This window comes from Lagenorhynchus albirostris, chromosome 7 (assembly GCF_949774975.1).
Source record: "Lagenorhynchus albirostris chromosome 7, mLagAlb1.1, whole genome shotgun sequence".
Lineage (NCBI taxonomy): Eukaryota > Metazoa > Chordata > Mammalia > Artiodactyla > Delphinidae > Lagenorhynchus > Lagenorhynchus albirostris.
In genome coordinates this window covers 20,654,173-20,670,103 of record NC_083101.1, presented here as the reverse complement: position 1 = coordinate 20,670,103, position 15,931 = coordinate 20,654,173, and the positions used below count along the sequence as shown (strand labels likewise).

At 52.7% G+C, this 15,931-nt stretch overlaps 1 protein-coding gene across 5 annotated transcripts; it reads right to left on the bottom strand.

Annotated features, from left to right (window-relative positions):
- Window positions 1-1,207: 1,207 nt before the first annotated feature.
- On the bottom strand, window positions 1,208-14,627 carry ALAD (aminolevulinate dehydratase). 5 transcript variants are annotated; one of them, XR_009541519.1, is made up of 13 exons: window positions 14,464-14,627; window positions 9,100-9,286; window positions 8,092-8,142; window positions 7,529-7,625; window positions 7,023-7,158; window positions 6,832-6,915; window positions 6,643-6,731; window positions 6,366-6,421; window positions 6,191-6,278; window positions 6,016-6,102; window positions 5,513-5,642; window positions 4,736-4,864; window positions 1,208-1,294 (listed from the first exon to the last, which is right to left on the bottom strand). XR_009541519.1 is itself a non-coding variant. In XM_060154559.1 (12 exons), the coding sequence occupies exons 2-12, from the start codon at window positions 9,210-9,212 to the stop codon at window positions 4,806-4,808; spliced, it is 990 nt and encodes a 329-aa protein (XP_060010542.1). In that variant the 5' UTR covers window positions 9,213-9,286; window positions 14,464-14,627; the 3' UTR covers window positions 4,712-4,805. The 5 variants fall into 5 exon arrangements, 4 of the variants coding, with proteins under 4 accessions (XP_060010542.1, XP_060010543.1, XP_060010545.1 ...); XM_060154559.1 differs by lacking the exon at window positions 1,208-1,294 and having other exon boundaries at window positions 4,712-4,864; XM_060154560.1 differs by lacking the exons at window positions 1,208-1,294; window positions 8,092-8,142 and having other exon boundaries at window positions 4,712-4,864.
- Between the last annotated feature and the right edge of the window lie 1,304 nt (window positions 14,628-15,931).

Here is a 15,931-nt window from a genome sequence, read left to right as displayed (position 1 = left end):
AACGTATTTCCATCTTAAGTTACCGTTATTTTGGCTTTTGTTATAATTACTACACTTGAATCCTGACTAACACAGGGTGACGGGGGAATGACTTTAAATTGGGTGTCAGGGCAGGTTTCTTTGAGGACGTGACACTTAAACCAAGATTTTAACAATGAAAAGGAAACGGCCATACGGATTTTGGGGAAAGCATTCCTGGCAAAGGGGACGACCACAGGTGCAAAAGCCCTGAGATCCCACCAGCCTTCCGTGTAAGGAGGGAGACCTTGTCAATCATGGTGCCACATCTCCCATTCCATTGTTTATAGGGACTGAACGGAGAGGCTGGTTATGTGACCTGAGCAGAACCAATCAGAGACCTCCAGAGATTTGCTATGTGAATAATGGGATAGAAAGGATCTTTCTCTGGGATTAAGGACCATCTAAGGATCATGTGCTGTTAAGTGGCAAAAGCCCATTTTAGAATAAAGCCAAGCTGAGGCAAACACATCTGAGAGCTAGGAAGGGACAGAGGTCTCCAGGAGAGCCTTTGACCCTAGATCCAGCTACACTTGACCTTATTACAGCCCAATTATAGAAACCAATTACTTCCTTTTTTGTTACTGAATTAAGTTTCTGTCACTGGCAACCAAGAGTACCCAGAACAATGCAGAATATAGGGTGTTATAAGTCACAGGCCCTGATATGTGGAATTGGCCGGCAGAGTCCACATGGGGCATATAATAGGTCAGGACGCCCCCTTCCCTAGTTGGGAAATTGGTAGTAAAATGTTTGGTTAAAATGCCTGTTGTTTTGGGGGACCCTCAACCATAGGCCCACTGAGGTAGTTTTAGGGACCTTTTTTTTTTTTTTTAATAAATTTATTTATTTATTTTTGGCTGCTCTGGGTCTTCGTTGCTGCGCACGGGCTTTCTCTAGTTGCGGCAAGAGGGGGCTACTCTTCGTTGCGGTGCGCGGGCTGCTCATTGCGGTGGCTTCTCTTGTTGCGGAGCACGGGCTCTAGGGCACGCGGGCTTCAGTGGTTGTGGCACGCGGGCTCAGTAGTTGTGGCTCAAGGGCTCTAGAGCACGGGCTCAGTAGTTGAGGCGCACAGGCTTAGTTGCTCCGCGGCATGTGGGATCTTCCCGGACCAGGGCTCGAACCCGTGTCCCCTGCATTGGCAGGTGGCTTCTTAACCACTGCGCCGCCAGGGAAGCCCAGTTTTAGGGGTCTTAGATGGACGATGGAATGTGTCGGCTGTTTGCGGTGGCCTTCAGGATGCCCCAGAGACCAGCCACCGCCCACGCTAGCACATCTGAGAGGGAAATAAAAAAATCAAATCTTGTTGAGAGAGGCCCTTAATGCTCACCAGATGCCTGGAAATCTGAGAATAAAATGCCTTGTTGATCGTTAAAAACTGAGTTCTCTGCCCGAAGATAAAATTACGACTAGCAAGAAGAAGGCACACAGCAGGAGACGGGGACTATGGAGGAGCCAGGCCCCCCAGGACCACCCAGATCCCTCCAGCTGCCTGCCTGGTCATTACTGCGTTTGTAGACAAAGCATAGAGGGGTGGGGGTGGAGCAGACAGGAGGCTGGTACCTCAGGTGCCGAGTCCTGACTCCAGAGGGTGCCACTCACATAGACCATGATGCCTGAAGGCAACCCCACTACTGGAACTACTAATAGCATAATGTTAGGGCCATAATTTTGTTAGTTTATTAGGAGGTGGTATGGCACAGTGGGTAAGGGTAGAGGCCTTGGAGTTGGGCTCTGTGAGTTCAAATCCCAGCTCTGCTGTTTTTGGTGACTGGGGTTCTAGACCCAGTTCTGCCACAAACTTGTTGAGTGGCCTTGGGAGAGTCACATAAACTCTGTCGATAGAGCTTCCTCATTGCAAACCCAAGCTCAATTTAGGATTCCCCTTCCAAGCTTTCCCACCTCAGTAAATGGCCTATCAGCCACCCAGGAGCTCAAGCCAGGTTCGTCCTTGACATCTAAACTACCTTCTAAATCCATTCCCTTCTCCATCCCCACTGTCACCACTCGGTCTAGGCCACATTTCTTATTTGCACTTTGCCACAGTGCTGTCAAAATGCTTTTATAAAATGCAAATCGAGAGCCACTCATTCCCCTGAGTAAAGCCTTCAGATGGCTTCCCTTTCTCCGGGAATCATGAGAAGGCTCTCCCTCTTCCTTCAGCATGGCCTCTGAACCCCGGCACGCTCTGGCCCTGGTGTCTCTCTGCTCAGTTCAGGCCTCTCTTCCCCATCCTTCCCTGTGTTCCAGCCACGCCAGCCTTCCAGCTCATTTTAGCCCCAGGGTTCCCTCTGCCGGGAATGCCCTTCCCTAAACATGTCTCAGCTTGGTGGCTCGTTCTCCAGGTCTAGGTTTAAATATCAGACCCTAGGGGAAGTATTTTCTGATCTTCAAACCAGGTCAGGCCAGGTGTGGCCTTCACAGCACCTGTCACATCATTGGTAACAGGTCCGCCTCTTGGTTCTCCTCAGGAAGACTCATCATCACTCCACTCAAAGTTTACCCCTGGGGGCTCTCGACACGGTTATGTGCTCCCTGAGGGCTGTTTGTACCTAAAAGGCAGTGTCTATCTCCCATCTCCATGTGCCTAGAACAGAGCCAGCCCCCCATATGTGCTTGGCAATGATGAATGTAGGATGGCCTTGAAGGATGCTCCCTTCTACACTAACCAGAAATGAGCTCAGGGGCCAGGGGCCAGGAAGCCAAGAAACCAAGGTGGCGGAAGGGTCTGGTGTGGCCCAAGCCCTGAGGCCCATCAATGGCTGATCTCCCGTGAATGTTTCGGGCCTCTAGGTGACTCTTCAAGTCCCAAAGGCTGAGGACAGAATGAGCTCAGATCTTCAGTTAAGTCGGCCACAGCTCTGGGGAAAACTAGCAGGAGTTAGAGGGGAGCTGCTTCTGACTCATGTAATTCCAAATTTTATAACATCCAAACTAACCTTGCTTTGACTCTAGAGTTGGGATTCTGTCACTTTGCAGACAGGCAGGTGGACTTACAAACTGGCACCTCCTTAGCTGGGCCTGATCCTTCACTGGGGGGAAACATTACGTCACGTCACCCTCAGAATGAATGGAAACCAGCTGCCCAAGCCAGAAACCCATGAAGGCATCTGTTGCCTCCCATTCCCTCCCTCAATCCCCCCAATGTGAAAGCATCAGCAAAATCTTCTTATTCTATCTCCAGAATGCATTCTGAATATATCCTGCTTCCTTCTCTCTCCACTGCCACCACCCTGGTCCAGGCCACTGTCTTTGCTCCAGGAGGTCACCAACCAGGGACACCAACCTGGGTCCCGACCAGGCTTTTTCTGGCTCACCCCTCCATTTTTTTTTTTTTTTTTTTTTTTTTTTTTGCTGTACGTGGGCCTCTCACTGCTGTGGCCTCTCCCGTTGCAGAGCACAGGCTCCAGACGCGCAGGCTCAGCGGCCATGGCTCACGGGCCCAGCCGCTCTGCGGCATGTGGGATCTTCCCGGACCGGGGCACGAACCCGTGTCCCCTGCATCGACAGGCGGACTCTCAACCACTGCGCCACGAGGGAGGCCCCTCACCCCTCCATTTTTTTCACAGGAGCAGAATGGGGGAAATTGGAACACATACAAGTCCTGGTGAAGATCCTTCAGATGGCTTTCTATCAGATGCAAAATAGAACCCAAGTTTCCTACAAGGTGCAGGATCTACCTTTCCAACCTCCAGTCCTGCAGCCCACCTTCCTCTTCCTCATCTGGCTCCCAGCGGCCCTGCCAAGCCCCTCCCACTGCAGGAGCCCGTGCACTCCGTCATTCTCGCAGCTTCTGGTGTCTGCTTCCCTCTGTCCTCTGTAAGGGTCTTTCCTTGTCCCTCAACCTCATGGAGGGCTTCTCAAGTGAGGCCCATCATCTGTTATTCTCTGTCTCAGACCCTTTCTTTCCCTAGAAGCACTATTACAATGTATAACTGCCTCGTCTGTTTTCTTGTTGTTTTCTGTCACCCCTGTTCTCCTTGTATAGATTCCACTCAGAAACAAGCTGAGGTCTGTCCTGCTATACCCCCAGGACCCAGCATTGTGTGTGGGCACAAAGCAGACCTCCTCAAAAAACACCTCTTCAATAAAAATCCTTTTTGGTGGTGGCATCTCCAACCGTCAGGAACTCTCTCTTTGCTTCCGAATTTCTATCCTTAGGCAGTGTTCCTGCTTGTTAATGAATAATTCTTTTCTGCTCGTTAATGAGTAATTCTTCTCTGGGGTTATGGCTCAGAGAACAACAGGAGATCTCAGGCAGCCTGGCAAGCACTGAACTGTGTGGGAATCGCCTTCCAGTGGAATCGCAGCAAATCTCAACTCTAAACCCAGGGTGTCAATCTAAGCCTCAGTCCCAGTGTGCCCAGCTCTGCTGCCAGAGGCCTCGAGCTTTCCAGAGCTTCTGAGGGTCCAAGATTCAACTGCCCTCCTTTTCCTTTAATGCTCCAAGCCTTCCTCCCAGGCCCCACTGAGCCAATGCCCCTGATTCCTGGTGGCTTTCAAGCTGAAGCCGCCCCTGAGGAAGGAGCTGGGGTGGCAGAGGTGAGCCTCAGGGTTGACCCAGGGGAGGGGTAGGGAAGCCTAGGAGAGCCCATGAGGATGTGGCTGTGAGTGGGGAGATGTGGCACTCTGGCAGAAACACCCAGGGCTTCTGGGTGCCTGCCAGCGCGTAAGCAGGAAGCGGGCACGAGCACACAGTTCCAAAAGCATCGTTTACTTTGGTTTTCACTTCTCCAAGGCTCAGGAGTTAAAAAGTTCTAGTTCTTGGGTCTTGCACGTTTTCTCCATCACTCCTTCAGCCACTGCAATAGCTGAGGCGTGTAGTAGGTGATGATGACGTCGGCACCTGTGTTGGGAGAGGAGCGGGAAGCAGGGGGAGGGCAGGGCGTCAGCTCGGGGAATACCTTCTGGGAGATGAGGGCCGGGGGTGGGAAGAAGGCTACCATGAAGAGGCACAGCCCACGGGTGTCACAACCTAAGCCTGAGTTCAGTTCTGGTGAGTCCTAGCTCTGTACGTTGTGTGACCTCGGGGAAGGCATTTTCTCCTTCTGGGCCTCAGTTTGCCAATGTATAAGACTGCACAGTGGGGGAAACAGGTAAGCTGTGAGTTCCCTCCCCACGCTGTATGCTTTACCAACAAAACCAGCTCCCATTTATGAAGTGACAAGCATACGCCAATTACACGTAGCATCTCATTTAATCCTCCTGACAACCACGCACCAGCTATCTTATCCCTAGTTCATAGGCAAGGACACTGAACTTAGAGAAGTGGCTTGGCCAAGGTCTCAAAACCAAAAAATAACAGAGGGCTCTGCGTACTTCACTGTTCCACATTCTGTCCTGCGGTTTCATGTCTTTTCCCCAGCCTGTCTAGATCTCTGGCATTTCCAGGCATGAGACTCCAGGCTGTCTCATGACTTTATTTCCCTATCTGGTCAAAGTGCCTATCAGTCCCTGCGGCACATGTCAAAAACTCCCACCCCTGCTTGCTCACCCGCTCTGCGGAAGGCAGTCATGACCTCCAGTACAGCAGCCTTGAGATCAAACGCTCCGGCCTGGGCTCCATGCCACAGCATGGCAAACTCTCCAGAAACGTGGTACACGGCGAGAGGGAGCTCAGGGTGCTGGGGAGAAGCAGCGGGGGGCAGGCAGGTTGAAGTGGGGGTGGGCATGCCTCTGGGAGTATCCCTTCCTCCCTGCTCAATGTGTGACCGTCTAGAGCCCCAAGCCCTGAGTCACTGCTGCTGCCGGCCTGGCCCATCCTCGAGCTGTTAAAGCAGAACTGTTCAAAGGCTCCTGCGAGCCCTGGCGCAGAGGCCCACAGTGGTTCCCGGGCGGGGACAGGGACGGGGGAGGGGGAGGGGGGTTGCTGGGGATTCCTGTTCCTGGGAAGACTGCTCAACTCCGAGATTCTGCAGTCCCTCGATCAAAGGGCCCAGAATCTGTGGACACACTCTCATCTCCCCGAGCCCCCTCTGGCCTCTGCCCTGTGCTCACCTTGTTCTTTACCTCCCGCACGATGTCCAGGTAGGGCATTCCTGGCTTCACCATGAGCATGTCAGCTCCTTCCCGTACATCCCGGTCCTAAGGGATGAGTTACGGTGTGGGCAGTGCCTGGGAGGCGAGGTGACAGGGGGACAGGCCGGGTGGGGCTGGCGCTCTGGTCACTCACCACCGCGCGGAGGGCCAGGCCTCGTGCTCCGGGCGGCAGCTGGTAGCAGCGGCGATCTCCAAAAGCTGGGCTTGACTGAGCTGCGTCCCTGGGAAGCAGAGACACCAGGGTGGGCTCCAGCTTTGGGTTAACGGGTCAGGGATTCAACAGCAGACCCCTGCCCATCCCCACTCACCGGAAAGGTCCATAGAAACAGGAAGCGAATTTGGCACTATAGCTCATCACTGATACCTATGGGCAGATAATAGGGGTCTCGGCTCAGCCAGCCCTCCAGATGTCCCAGGGTGAAGTGACAGGGAGAGAAAGGACCCAGGCCGGAAGTAGAGGTGTGTGTCCTAGTCCTACTGGAGCTCTGGGCCTTGCTTTCTCTGTGCGAGGTGCAGACACGGGGGCAGGTCTGGTCCAGGCTCTCTTACTTCCTCCCCACGCGCTGCCTGCACCCCTGCCCCTACCCTGTTGCCAAATCCATGTGCCATCAGAGCCTCCTTGATGGCTTCCACACGTCCGTCCATCATGTCCGACGGGGCCACCACCTGACAGCCTAAAGGGCAGAGGGTGGCCTTCAGAACTCTGGGACCCTCCTATCCACCCTGCCACCTCCCCAACCCAGGGGTGCCCATTTCTGCTGGTGGCTCACTCACCTGCCTTGGCATAGGCCAGCGCCACCTCTGCCAGCCGCTGGCGGCTCTCCTCAGCTTGGAACGACCCATTCTCGCTCAGAAGCCCTGCAGGACAGACAGCTGGGTTTGGGGGAGCATCCCGGGCTTTGGCCCATCTCCACCGCAGTGGGAGTGCTGGTGGCAGCAGGGCTGGTGGAAGGAGGGAAGCTCACCGCAGTGACCGTGGGAGGTGTAGGGGCACAGGCACACATCGCACGCCACCAGGAGGCCGGGGAAATTCTTGCGCAACAGACGGATGGCTTCGATAGTCGGGGAGTCCTCGGAGTCTGCCGCAGAGCCCCGTTCATCCTAGGGACAGAGGAAGGACAAAGCGGAAGGACAAAATCACAGGAAGCCTTTGGGAGGCACAGTGGCCAGCCACCAGGGCACAGCCCCGGCCGTCTCCTGTATCACCACGACAGCCCCTGGACGAGGAGGCACGGGGAGGACCGTTCCCACTTTGCAGAGGGAAACCTGACTTGACCATTCAGAGCTGCAGCCCTACTTAGCTTCCTGATCCTACATGGCTGCTGTTTCAAGGGCAGTGGCTGTGTCCGTTCACCGGTGGCCCCAGGGCCAGCACAAGGCTGGAGCGAGGGTGTGATCAGCGTGCAACCTCAGCTTATTCTCACCCAGCCTCCCCCTCCCCTTCCCTCTGACCCCTCCTCTGATTTGTCACCTTGGGAACTCTGCTGGGGACGCCGAAGACTAGGACACAGCGCAGGCCCTCCTCCACCAGGGGCTTCAGCATCTCTTCCAGCCGGTTCACACCATACCTGCATGGAGGGGCTGAAGTGAGGCAGGTCCCAGGCTAGGGTCCCCCCACGCCTCTGGCCTGTGCCTCTGTTAAGTGTCAAGGTGCACATGGCACCAGGAGGGCTCAAGCCTCACAGTACATGGAGGGGCAGGAATGCACCCACCAAACAGATGGGAAAACCGAGGCCCCACGTAGCAGAGCTATGGGATTCAGCTGTGGAAGGCCCCTTCAAGGTTCTGTTATTGACCTCCCATCTGAAGTTCAGCGTTCCTCTGCTATGGCGCCTCTGGTGACAGGTAGCTCATTACTGACCGAGGCTGCCTCTTTTGTTGTGGAACAACTCTGCCCCCCCGAGACAGTCCTTCTGAGCTGAAGTCAGCCTCTCTGGATCTTCTGCCTCCTGGGTCTGCTTCTGCTTCCTGTCACCTCCACCTGTGAAATTGCTCCCTCCATCATAACCCTGCCCTCCCCACTCCGTCTCCTACCTGGCCACTCCTGGGAGGCTGGCGATAGGCTGTTTGTCATCAGGAACATCCCTGCAAGAGCGGGGGATGGGCTATGGATTGGTAGCTGTGGGAAGGGCCAGTGGTGAGGGGGTGACTGGGAGAGATGGTTGGGAAACTCGGAAGGAATATGGAGGTGGAGATGGTGGAAGGAAGATGGGATCCAGTGTCTGGTTCCCCTGCCTGGCCAAGCCCAGGGCCTGAAATAATAATAGGAACAACAAGAATAACAGTGACAACAAGCAACTGTACTCAAAGAACAGTACTCCTAGGAAGGAGTCAAGTGGTTAAGAACTTGGACACTGAGATCAGAAGGTCCTTGCTTGCTATCCCAGCCACTTACTGACTGGGCGACCTTGGCCAAATGGTACTCTTTGAGCCTCAGGGCCTTCACCTGTATCCTGGGTCGATTCATTCATTCATTCAACAAATATTTATTGAGCACTTATTATGTGTCAGGTACTGTTCTAGGCTCTGGCAACACAACAGTGAACAAAACAGACAAAAATCCCTGCCCTCGTGGAGATGACATTCTAAGGGATAATATCCGTATTTTTCTCATATGAATACTGTCAGGGTGGAATGAGATAATATACGTCGGTGCTTAGCGTACTAGTACCTGGGACACAGTAAGCCCTCAATATGTATCAGCTGTGCTATCATGACTGATCATGACTGCCACCTCTGACATGTACACAGTACTTTACAGCCAACAAAACATCGTCTCGGCTTCCGTCTTGTTGCAAAAACTCAGGATGAAAAAGGCAAGGGTTATTTTTATTTTCCAAATGGGAAGACTGTATTCTCTTCAAGGTTTGTTTTTTTCTTAATGGCTGTCCTTAACCCAGTAGGCCACTTCCAATACCTTGAGCTCCAAGCTGACAGCCCCACTTTATCCCCGCAACACAGACACCTGCTCTGTTCACGTGCATGCACACACACTCAACCCACCCCCCGCCGATCAGAGACCTGGCTCATTTGCGGACTCACGTGACAAAGATGGGGTAGATGAGGCTGGAGGCACTGAGGCTGGTGGTGGTTGCCTGCCAGGTCCGAAGTAGTGGGTGGAAGTAGCCGCTGTGCAGGACTGACTGGGGCTGCATGGTGGGCAGGGGGGACAGAGGGCAGCCGGGTGGCTGGAACTGAGGGCTCTTGGGGGTCTGCCTCGTGCTCAGCTCTGTGAGGGCGACGAGAGGCGCATGAGACGTGGTCCCTGGAACCCGGAGGTGGTCACATACCCGCAGGCTTTTCCAGATTCCTGCTTCCCCTGCTCTCTACCCCAGTGCTACTCCTAGTGGGGTTCACCAATCCCTGCCGGTGTGCACCAAGATAAATAGGCACTTTCATGAAACTTCAGAAACTTCCAGAGCAAGTTGAATCTAATAATATAAAATCTGGGTTTGTATTTTATTTGGTCTCTTTTTTTAAAACAACATGTCTCTATTAATTCATTTTCATTGCATTTTATCAAAGAATCAGTCTAGGATGGACTGGACATTACTATGAGAAGCCCTGATCTAGCCACCACTTAAGCTTTGCCTATTCCATGAACAATGTCCATGGCCATGGCAGAAATTTTAGAAAAGTACAGATAAGCAAAAAGAGAAAAATTTCCTGTAATTCTACCTCTAGGGGAAAACTGTTAACCCCTTGGTACACGGACACACACTAAGAGGATTAAATCGCACCGTGCCGACAGACAGACAGACATGCCTGTGGAGTGGCCACGGAGGCTGCTTTTCCAGCCCGAGAGCCTCCTGCCGCTCCCCAAGCACACTTGGCTGCGTTCCGCTCACCCTCTTTCCCTAGGAGGCTGGTGCTCTTTCCACAACTTCCCCATCCCCAAGTCCTACCAGGTTGTCCACCAGGCGGCCCCTCCTTCCCTCTCCCCTGCAGCATCTCTTCTTGCCCAGATCACAGTCTCTCTTATATACCAGTTCTCTGTGACCTTATCTTATCTCGTCCCAGTAAGCAGAGCTTCTGCAGGGCAGGGTCCACACTTAGTTCATGTTTGCCTCCTGCACAGCACTCTGCCACACAGTAAATACATTTACCCACATGAAGTACAAGACAATATGCCCTAAATGCCAAATAAGGGGTGTAAGACAGAAGCTGGGGCATTAACATTTGTTTCTTGAGCACCTACTATGTGCCAGGCCACGCTGGGCACTCGCACACATGATTTCTCATCCAGTTGGCACCGCAGTCCCAGGGGATCAGGCTGACTGAGTGCATCTCGGAGAGGCCGAGCCTACCATGAAGGAACCATGACTTCCAATGTGAGTTAGGAGGTCAGAAGCTTGTTGGAAGAAGACAGGACTAGAACTCGGTTTTGCAGGATGAGTGGGCTCGGCTTGGCAGAGGGAAAGGGGAGAATGTTCCCTCCGGAGGGGAAAGAAGGGGCCAGGAGGACGGGCTGTGGACTGCTCTGAGGACTGAAGAGGCAATCGAGGATGTGTGTTTGGAGGGGAGGGGTGGCCAGACCTAGGACGGGGAAGATTTCTGAGCAGGGGGCGGGGCAGGGGCCTGCTCAGAGCCTGGCTTTAGGAAGATAATTCTTGCATCCTGAGCAGAGCTGACTAGAAGCAGAGGAGGACAGAGGCTGTGGGGCGAGAGGGGTAGGGAGGAGGGGCCATCCTAAGGCGGCCAAGAGGCAGTCTCTTGGGGCGGATGCGCTAGCTTGCTTGACCTGGAGGGCAGCGGAGACAGGGACAGGCAGGAAGAGGGCGGGGGGAGGTGAGCTTGGAGAGAGAGGAGGTGGGGAGCTCCGTTTTAGACGCTTCCTTTTGGAGGTGCCTAACAGCCAAGTAGGGGGAAAACAAAGCGCCACCAATCTCTCCTTGTATGAATGGGACCTCAAGGCCCAGAGAGGGGCAGGGACTTACCCACGGCTGCACACTCTCTGGGCCTGGTGGGGGTCCTTCAGTACACTGATGATGCCTTCCCCTCCCCCTGTCCTCCAGCCTCCCAGGCCCCTGGGCTCCCTCCCAACTAGCTCAGGGGCCTGTTTCATCTGATCCTCCTCCTTGGCGGGGTTGGGGTTATCAGGAGCCACACAGGAGCCACTCCACCACCACACCCCTGGGCCAGCCACATCATCTGACCCAGGGGCAAGCCAGGCCTCCCCAAAGATGTCCCAACTCCCATATGAGCAATCATTTAGCAGATACAAAGTCCTGAGTGCCCATTTTGTGCAAGATTTTGCTCTTAGGTCTGCCAAGGATTAGCCCAGCTCAGAGAGGTTAAGTCACTTGCCCAAGACCACACAGCTAGTGACTGAGCCAGAATTTGAGTTTGTTGTAGACAATGAGTGCAGGGTTTTACCTACCATACCCCATACTACTGATAAACACTTGATCCAGTAGGCGTTGCTCTGCCTATACTATCTCTGCCTTGGACAGATGGAGGGTATCAGAGAAAAATATACTGAGTGTATGTTGTGTGCTGGGCACGGCCCTAGGTACTTTACACATATATATTATCCCATTTAATTGCAGAGAATTGTTCTAACTTTTAATGATAAGGAGACGGAGGCTCAGAGAGGTTAACTGACTTGCTCAACGTCATTCTAGAGTCACATCATATTTTGAAGGTAGGTCTTTGGGTCTCTAACTCACTTTCCAGAGCACCTTTATAGCAGCAGGCCCCCAGCTTCTGGAATCCAAAGCTGCATTCCACTGGCTTCAAACCCACATCTACTTTAGAAGGCTGAGGAAGCAAATGCCTTCTGCTTATCAGAAGCGAAAGGGCAGGGCTGCCTAGGGGCCTTGCAGTCCAATTCACCCGGAGGAGACTGGGGGTTTGGGGGTGGGGGTTAGAGAGTGGTGAGGGGGAGGCCTTACTAGGGCAGTTCCACTTTTATCTGGTTTTTGTTTTTTTTTTTTAATTTTAGGATTCAGAGAGAGATTTGAGAAATGGGTATTAGTGCTGAAAAAAATTTAAAAGTTGAAAATCACCAACCCTGTTTAATCTTTTACATTCTGCTGTGGAAAGTAGGGTGCAGAAGACAGGAGTTATTTGACATCCACAGCGAGTCAGGTACAAAGCTGGGCTTGACCATGGGTCTCCTGGCTTCTACTCAAGGGCCTGTCACCTGCCCCACAGGTAGTCATTCTGTTACATACATGCTTAATAAACAAACATCTGTTTTTTGTTGTTGTTGTTTGTTTGTTTTGCTGTGCCACGTGTCACCTTAGTTCCCCGAACAGGGATCGAACCCGTGCCCGCTGCAGTGGAAGCGTGGAGTCTTAACCACTGGACTGCCAGGGAAGCCCCAATAAACAAAGAACTGTGCAGTAGAACAACACCCCCTGAGCAACAGAGGTGCTTCTCTGTTTGCAGAGCCAAATCCAGGTGGAGGTTTTGCTTTGCCAAAAGTCCCTGAAAAATTGGAAGATTTTCACATACTTGGAAGGGGCACTTCTCTCAAATTAAGGGAGCCCATAAGCCACAGCTTAAATCCTGTGACACCACACTGAAGACAAGGGTAAGTCACCATGGGATGCAGAACAGCTTAGCTTAACTGGAAGCCTGTAGCAGGCAGTGCAGAAAGAGTAATGTTTCAGGGTCAAACAGTCCCAGGTCTGCTCTGTGCTCTGTGTATGACTTTGGGCAAGGTTGCAGAATCTTCATTTCGTCGTAATCTATGAAATGGGAATGATACTATCAAACTTGCAAAGCTGCAGAGAAGATCAGAGATAGTGAAGAGGTACATGCCTGGCACAGTAGCCGCTCAGTAAATATGCAGCTACTATCATTAGGAGAAGAAGTGGGCTGACAAGACCTCCTGGAGTGGATCACAGCTGTGTCCTCTGCACCACACCCAGAAGGGAGAACTTTCACTCAAACCTGGATGGGCCACAGGGTCTCCCAGGATATCTGAGGTGGGGTCCTTGCCTTCCAGCAGCTTATGTGGTGAAGGAGAAATAGTCACCATACAGATGCTACAGTAGAGGGGTGGACTATATGCTATAGGAGGGACCTGTGTCTCTGGGAATCAAGGATGGATGGCTTCATGGAACAGGCAACACTGAGGGATAAGTAAAATTTCAGATTGATTGTGAAAGTATCTCCTTCCTTAGAAGGTAACTTCTCCAACTTGGAAGTAACCTAAGCTGGGCCCTGAGAACTACCACCTGGAGGGGCTGAGAAGAGATGCAGGGCCTGATCCCCCCATGGTGTGCTCCACTGAGGATTCCAGAGGCTGTGGTCTTGGCACAGAGGGTTGTGAGCTGCTGCCAGCGATGGCAGGCTCTGCCACTTGCAGGGGAAGGCCAGCTAGGTAGAAGGTGGCCAGGGCTGAGAAATCCAAACCCCCAGAAGGGCCCAGGACAGCAGCTGTCAGGCAGTTCTGAAAAGGAGCCAACTGGCTACCTGTTTATTCAAACTGCATTTCCTGAATATCTACCCTGGGCCTGCCCCAGTGCTAGGAACAGGGATTAAAGAGAAGGAGACCCAGGCCTTGACTTGGCTTTGAAGAGCCCAAATCTCCTCTGGAGCTAAAAGGAGAATCAGGCAGTTCCACAAATTCCTAGAACATACTGACGAATAGGTTCCTTAAAGCTTGCTGACTAAATTATTGAAATGATGGTGATACTGGGCTGACATTGGTCCAAGATCCTGCAGGGGGTCAGTGGCAGATCTCGGGGAGGAATCCAGGTCTCCAGCAGAGAAGTCCTCAATGTCCACCATTACCCCTTGATACTTTAAGTATAGATTTCAAAGCTGCTTATCAGCGGAGCTGGGCTCCTGGAGAGCTCTGGGTGAAGGGGGTGAGGGAGGAAAGAGGCAGAACGGTGACTCCGGACCTGGCTGCAGTTGGCAGCATGAGGGTTACGGGTGTGGGTTTTGGAGTCTGTAGATGTGGGTTCAAATCCTGTGTCTGTCACCTTCCAGCTGTCTGACCTCAGAATCCTCATCTGGTAAATAAGGACTTGAACAGACCTCAATGGGCTGTTGTTAAGACTGAATGGGCCAATGCATGTAACTTATGTACAATCCTAGCACAGAGCGGCTGTTATTGTTTGCCCCTCCCTCCCCCATCCTGCGAGGCACCTCGGGCTCTCCACTGATGGAGACTACCCAAGCGGTCTCCAAGGGAATGGACCCCAGCCAGGAGACTCGGAGCCCAGACCCGGGTCCCCAAGGGCAACGGCCACGCAGAGACCTCAACCCCGCTGCAGCAGGACAATCTACCTCTAAGAGCCTAAATAGGAGTCCCAGAGTGACTCCGTCCCCGGCTGCACCGCCAGCGCTTGTGGATTACAGCAGAGTCTGGGTCTGGGGACACAAGACTTTGATGCCACAGTCCCTGCCTCCAAGTCCGCCATCTCCCCGAGTCCAGTCCCCACTCACCTGCCTCCCTAAGGAATCTGAGACGCCACTCCCGCCAGCACTGCCGCGCGCTCTAGTCTCCCAGGGCCCACGTGGGGGCGGGGCGGCTCTCCCGGAAGCAGCTCCCTCTCTCACAGCCCGCCCCCTACCGCGTGCAGGCCATCCCCCCTGCGGGCACTTGGCCTGAGGTCGGCTCCGGCCGATGCCACGCCCACTGACGTCATCAGGCCTGGCCAATCGGGTGTGCCGAAAGGCTGACGGGCCCGCCCCTCCCTACGCTGAGGTTCGCTCCTGAGCTGCGGAAGTCCCGGGGGAGCCCACTTGGGGGCGCAGGAGCGGCGCGGCAAGGCTGCTGCGTGTGAACCGGCCTCGAGGTTAGAGCCCTGAGGTGTTCTTTATAGCCCCTCTTTTCCCAACCTAGCGCATACTTGGCACTGGTTGTTTATTGAAAGAGTAATTAGATGTCAAGGACATTAAAACAACACCATAGTGCCTAACACAATAACTAAGTCCATTTTTGCGGACTGAGCATTTTAAAGTTGTTGAGTTCAGCACCAGGCTGCCCTCCAAGTTTTCAGAGAAAATTTATTCCAGCGTAATTTCTCAGGGCTTACTCACTCTGTACCATAGTTTGGGAGATGTGATGTGAAAGACATGGGCACTGCGGAAAGGCTCCAAGTCTGATAGGGGCATCAGACCTGTCTATTATGGGTACAATGAGAGATTTGACCAAAAGTCTGGGGGGGAAAGATGGGGCAGGAGGGCTCTGGTGAGGCTTATGGGGCTTGGATGAACTGGTAGCATCAGATGAGTGAAACAGGGGTCAGGATCAATACCCTAGCAAATTAATTCCTTTTTTTCCCCCTAAATATTTACTTATTTATTAATTTGGCTGTGCCGGGTCTTAGTTGCTGCACGCGGGATCTTTAGTCGTGGCATGCGGGATCTTTAGTTGTGGCATGTGGGATCTAGTTCCCTGACCAGGGATTGAACCCGTGACCAGGGATCGAACCCAGGCCTCCTGCATTGGGAGTGTATTAACTGCTGGACCACCAGGGAAGTCCCAGGAAATCCTTTGTGAAAGTGAGAGGGGGATTATTGAAAAGTCGACTTTGAACTGTGAAGAATGTCAGAGGGTTGTATTACACTTATTCTCAGATTTTATTTCTCAAAATCTGTACCCCAAACCTGTTTTATACCTCCTTATACTCCAAGTCTAAGAGGCAGAGAGGCTTAATGCTAGGAAAATATGACACTGCTTAGTTCCCAGCTGCTAGAGTTCTGATCTGTGTCCCAATAAGGAAGGTGGTGGAAAGAAAGTAATGCTTTTTTGTGCATTAAAGAGTTAGGGACAGTACCATACATTTTACATTCACTTACCTAATTTTGATGACAACTATGTTACTATCCTCATTTTATAGACTGGGAAAATAATTGCCAGGAGATTAATTTGCCCCATGCCACACTGGGATTTCTCTTCATTGCCTGC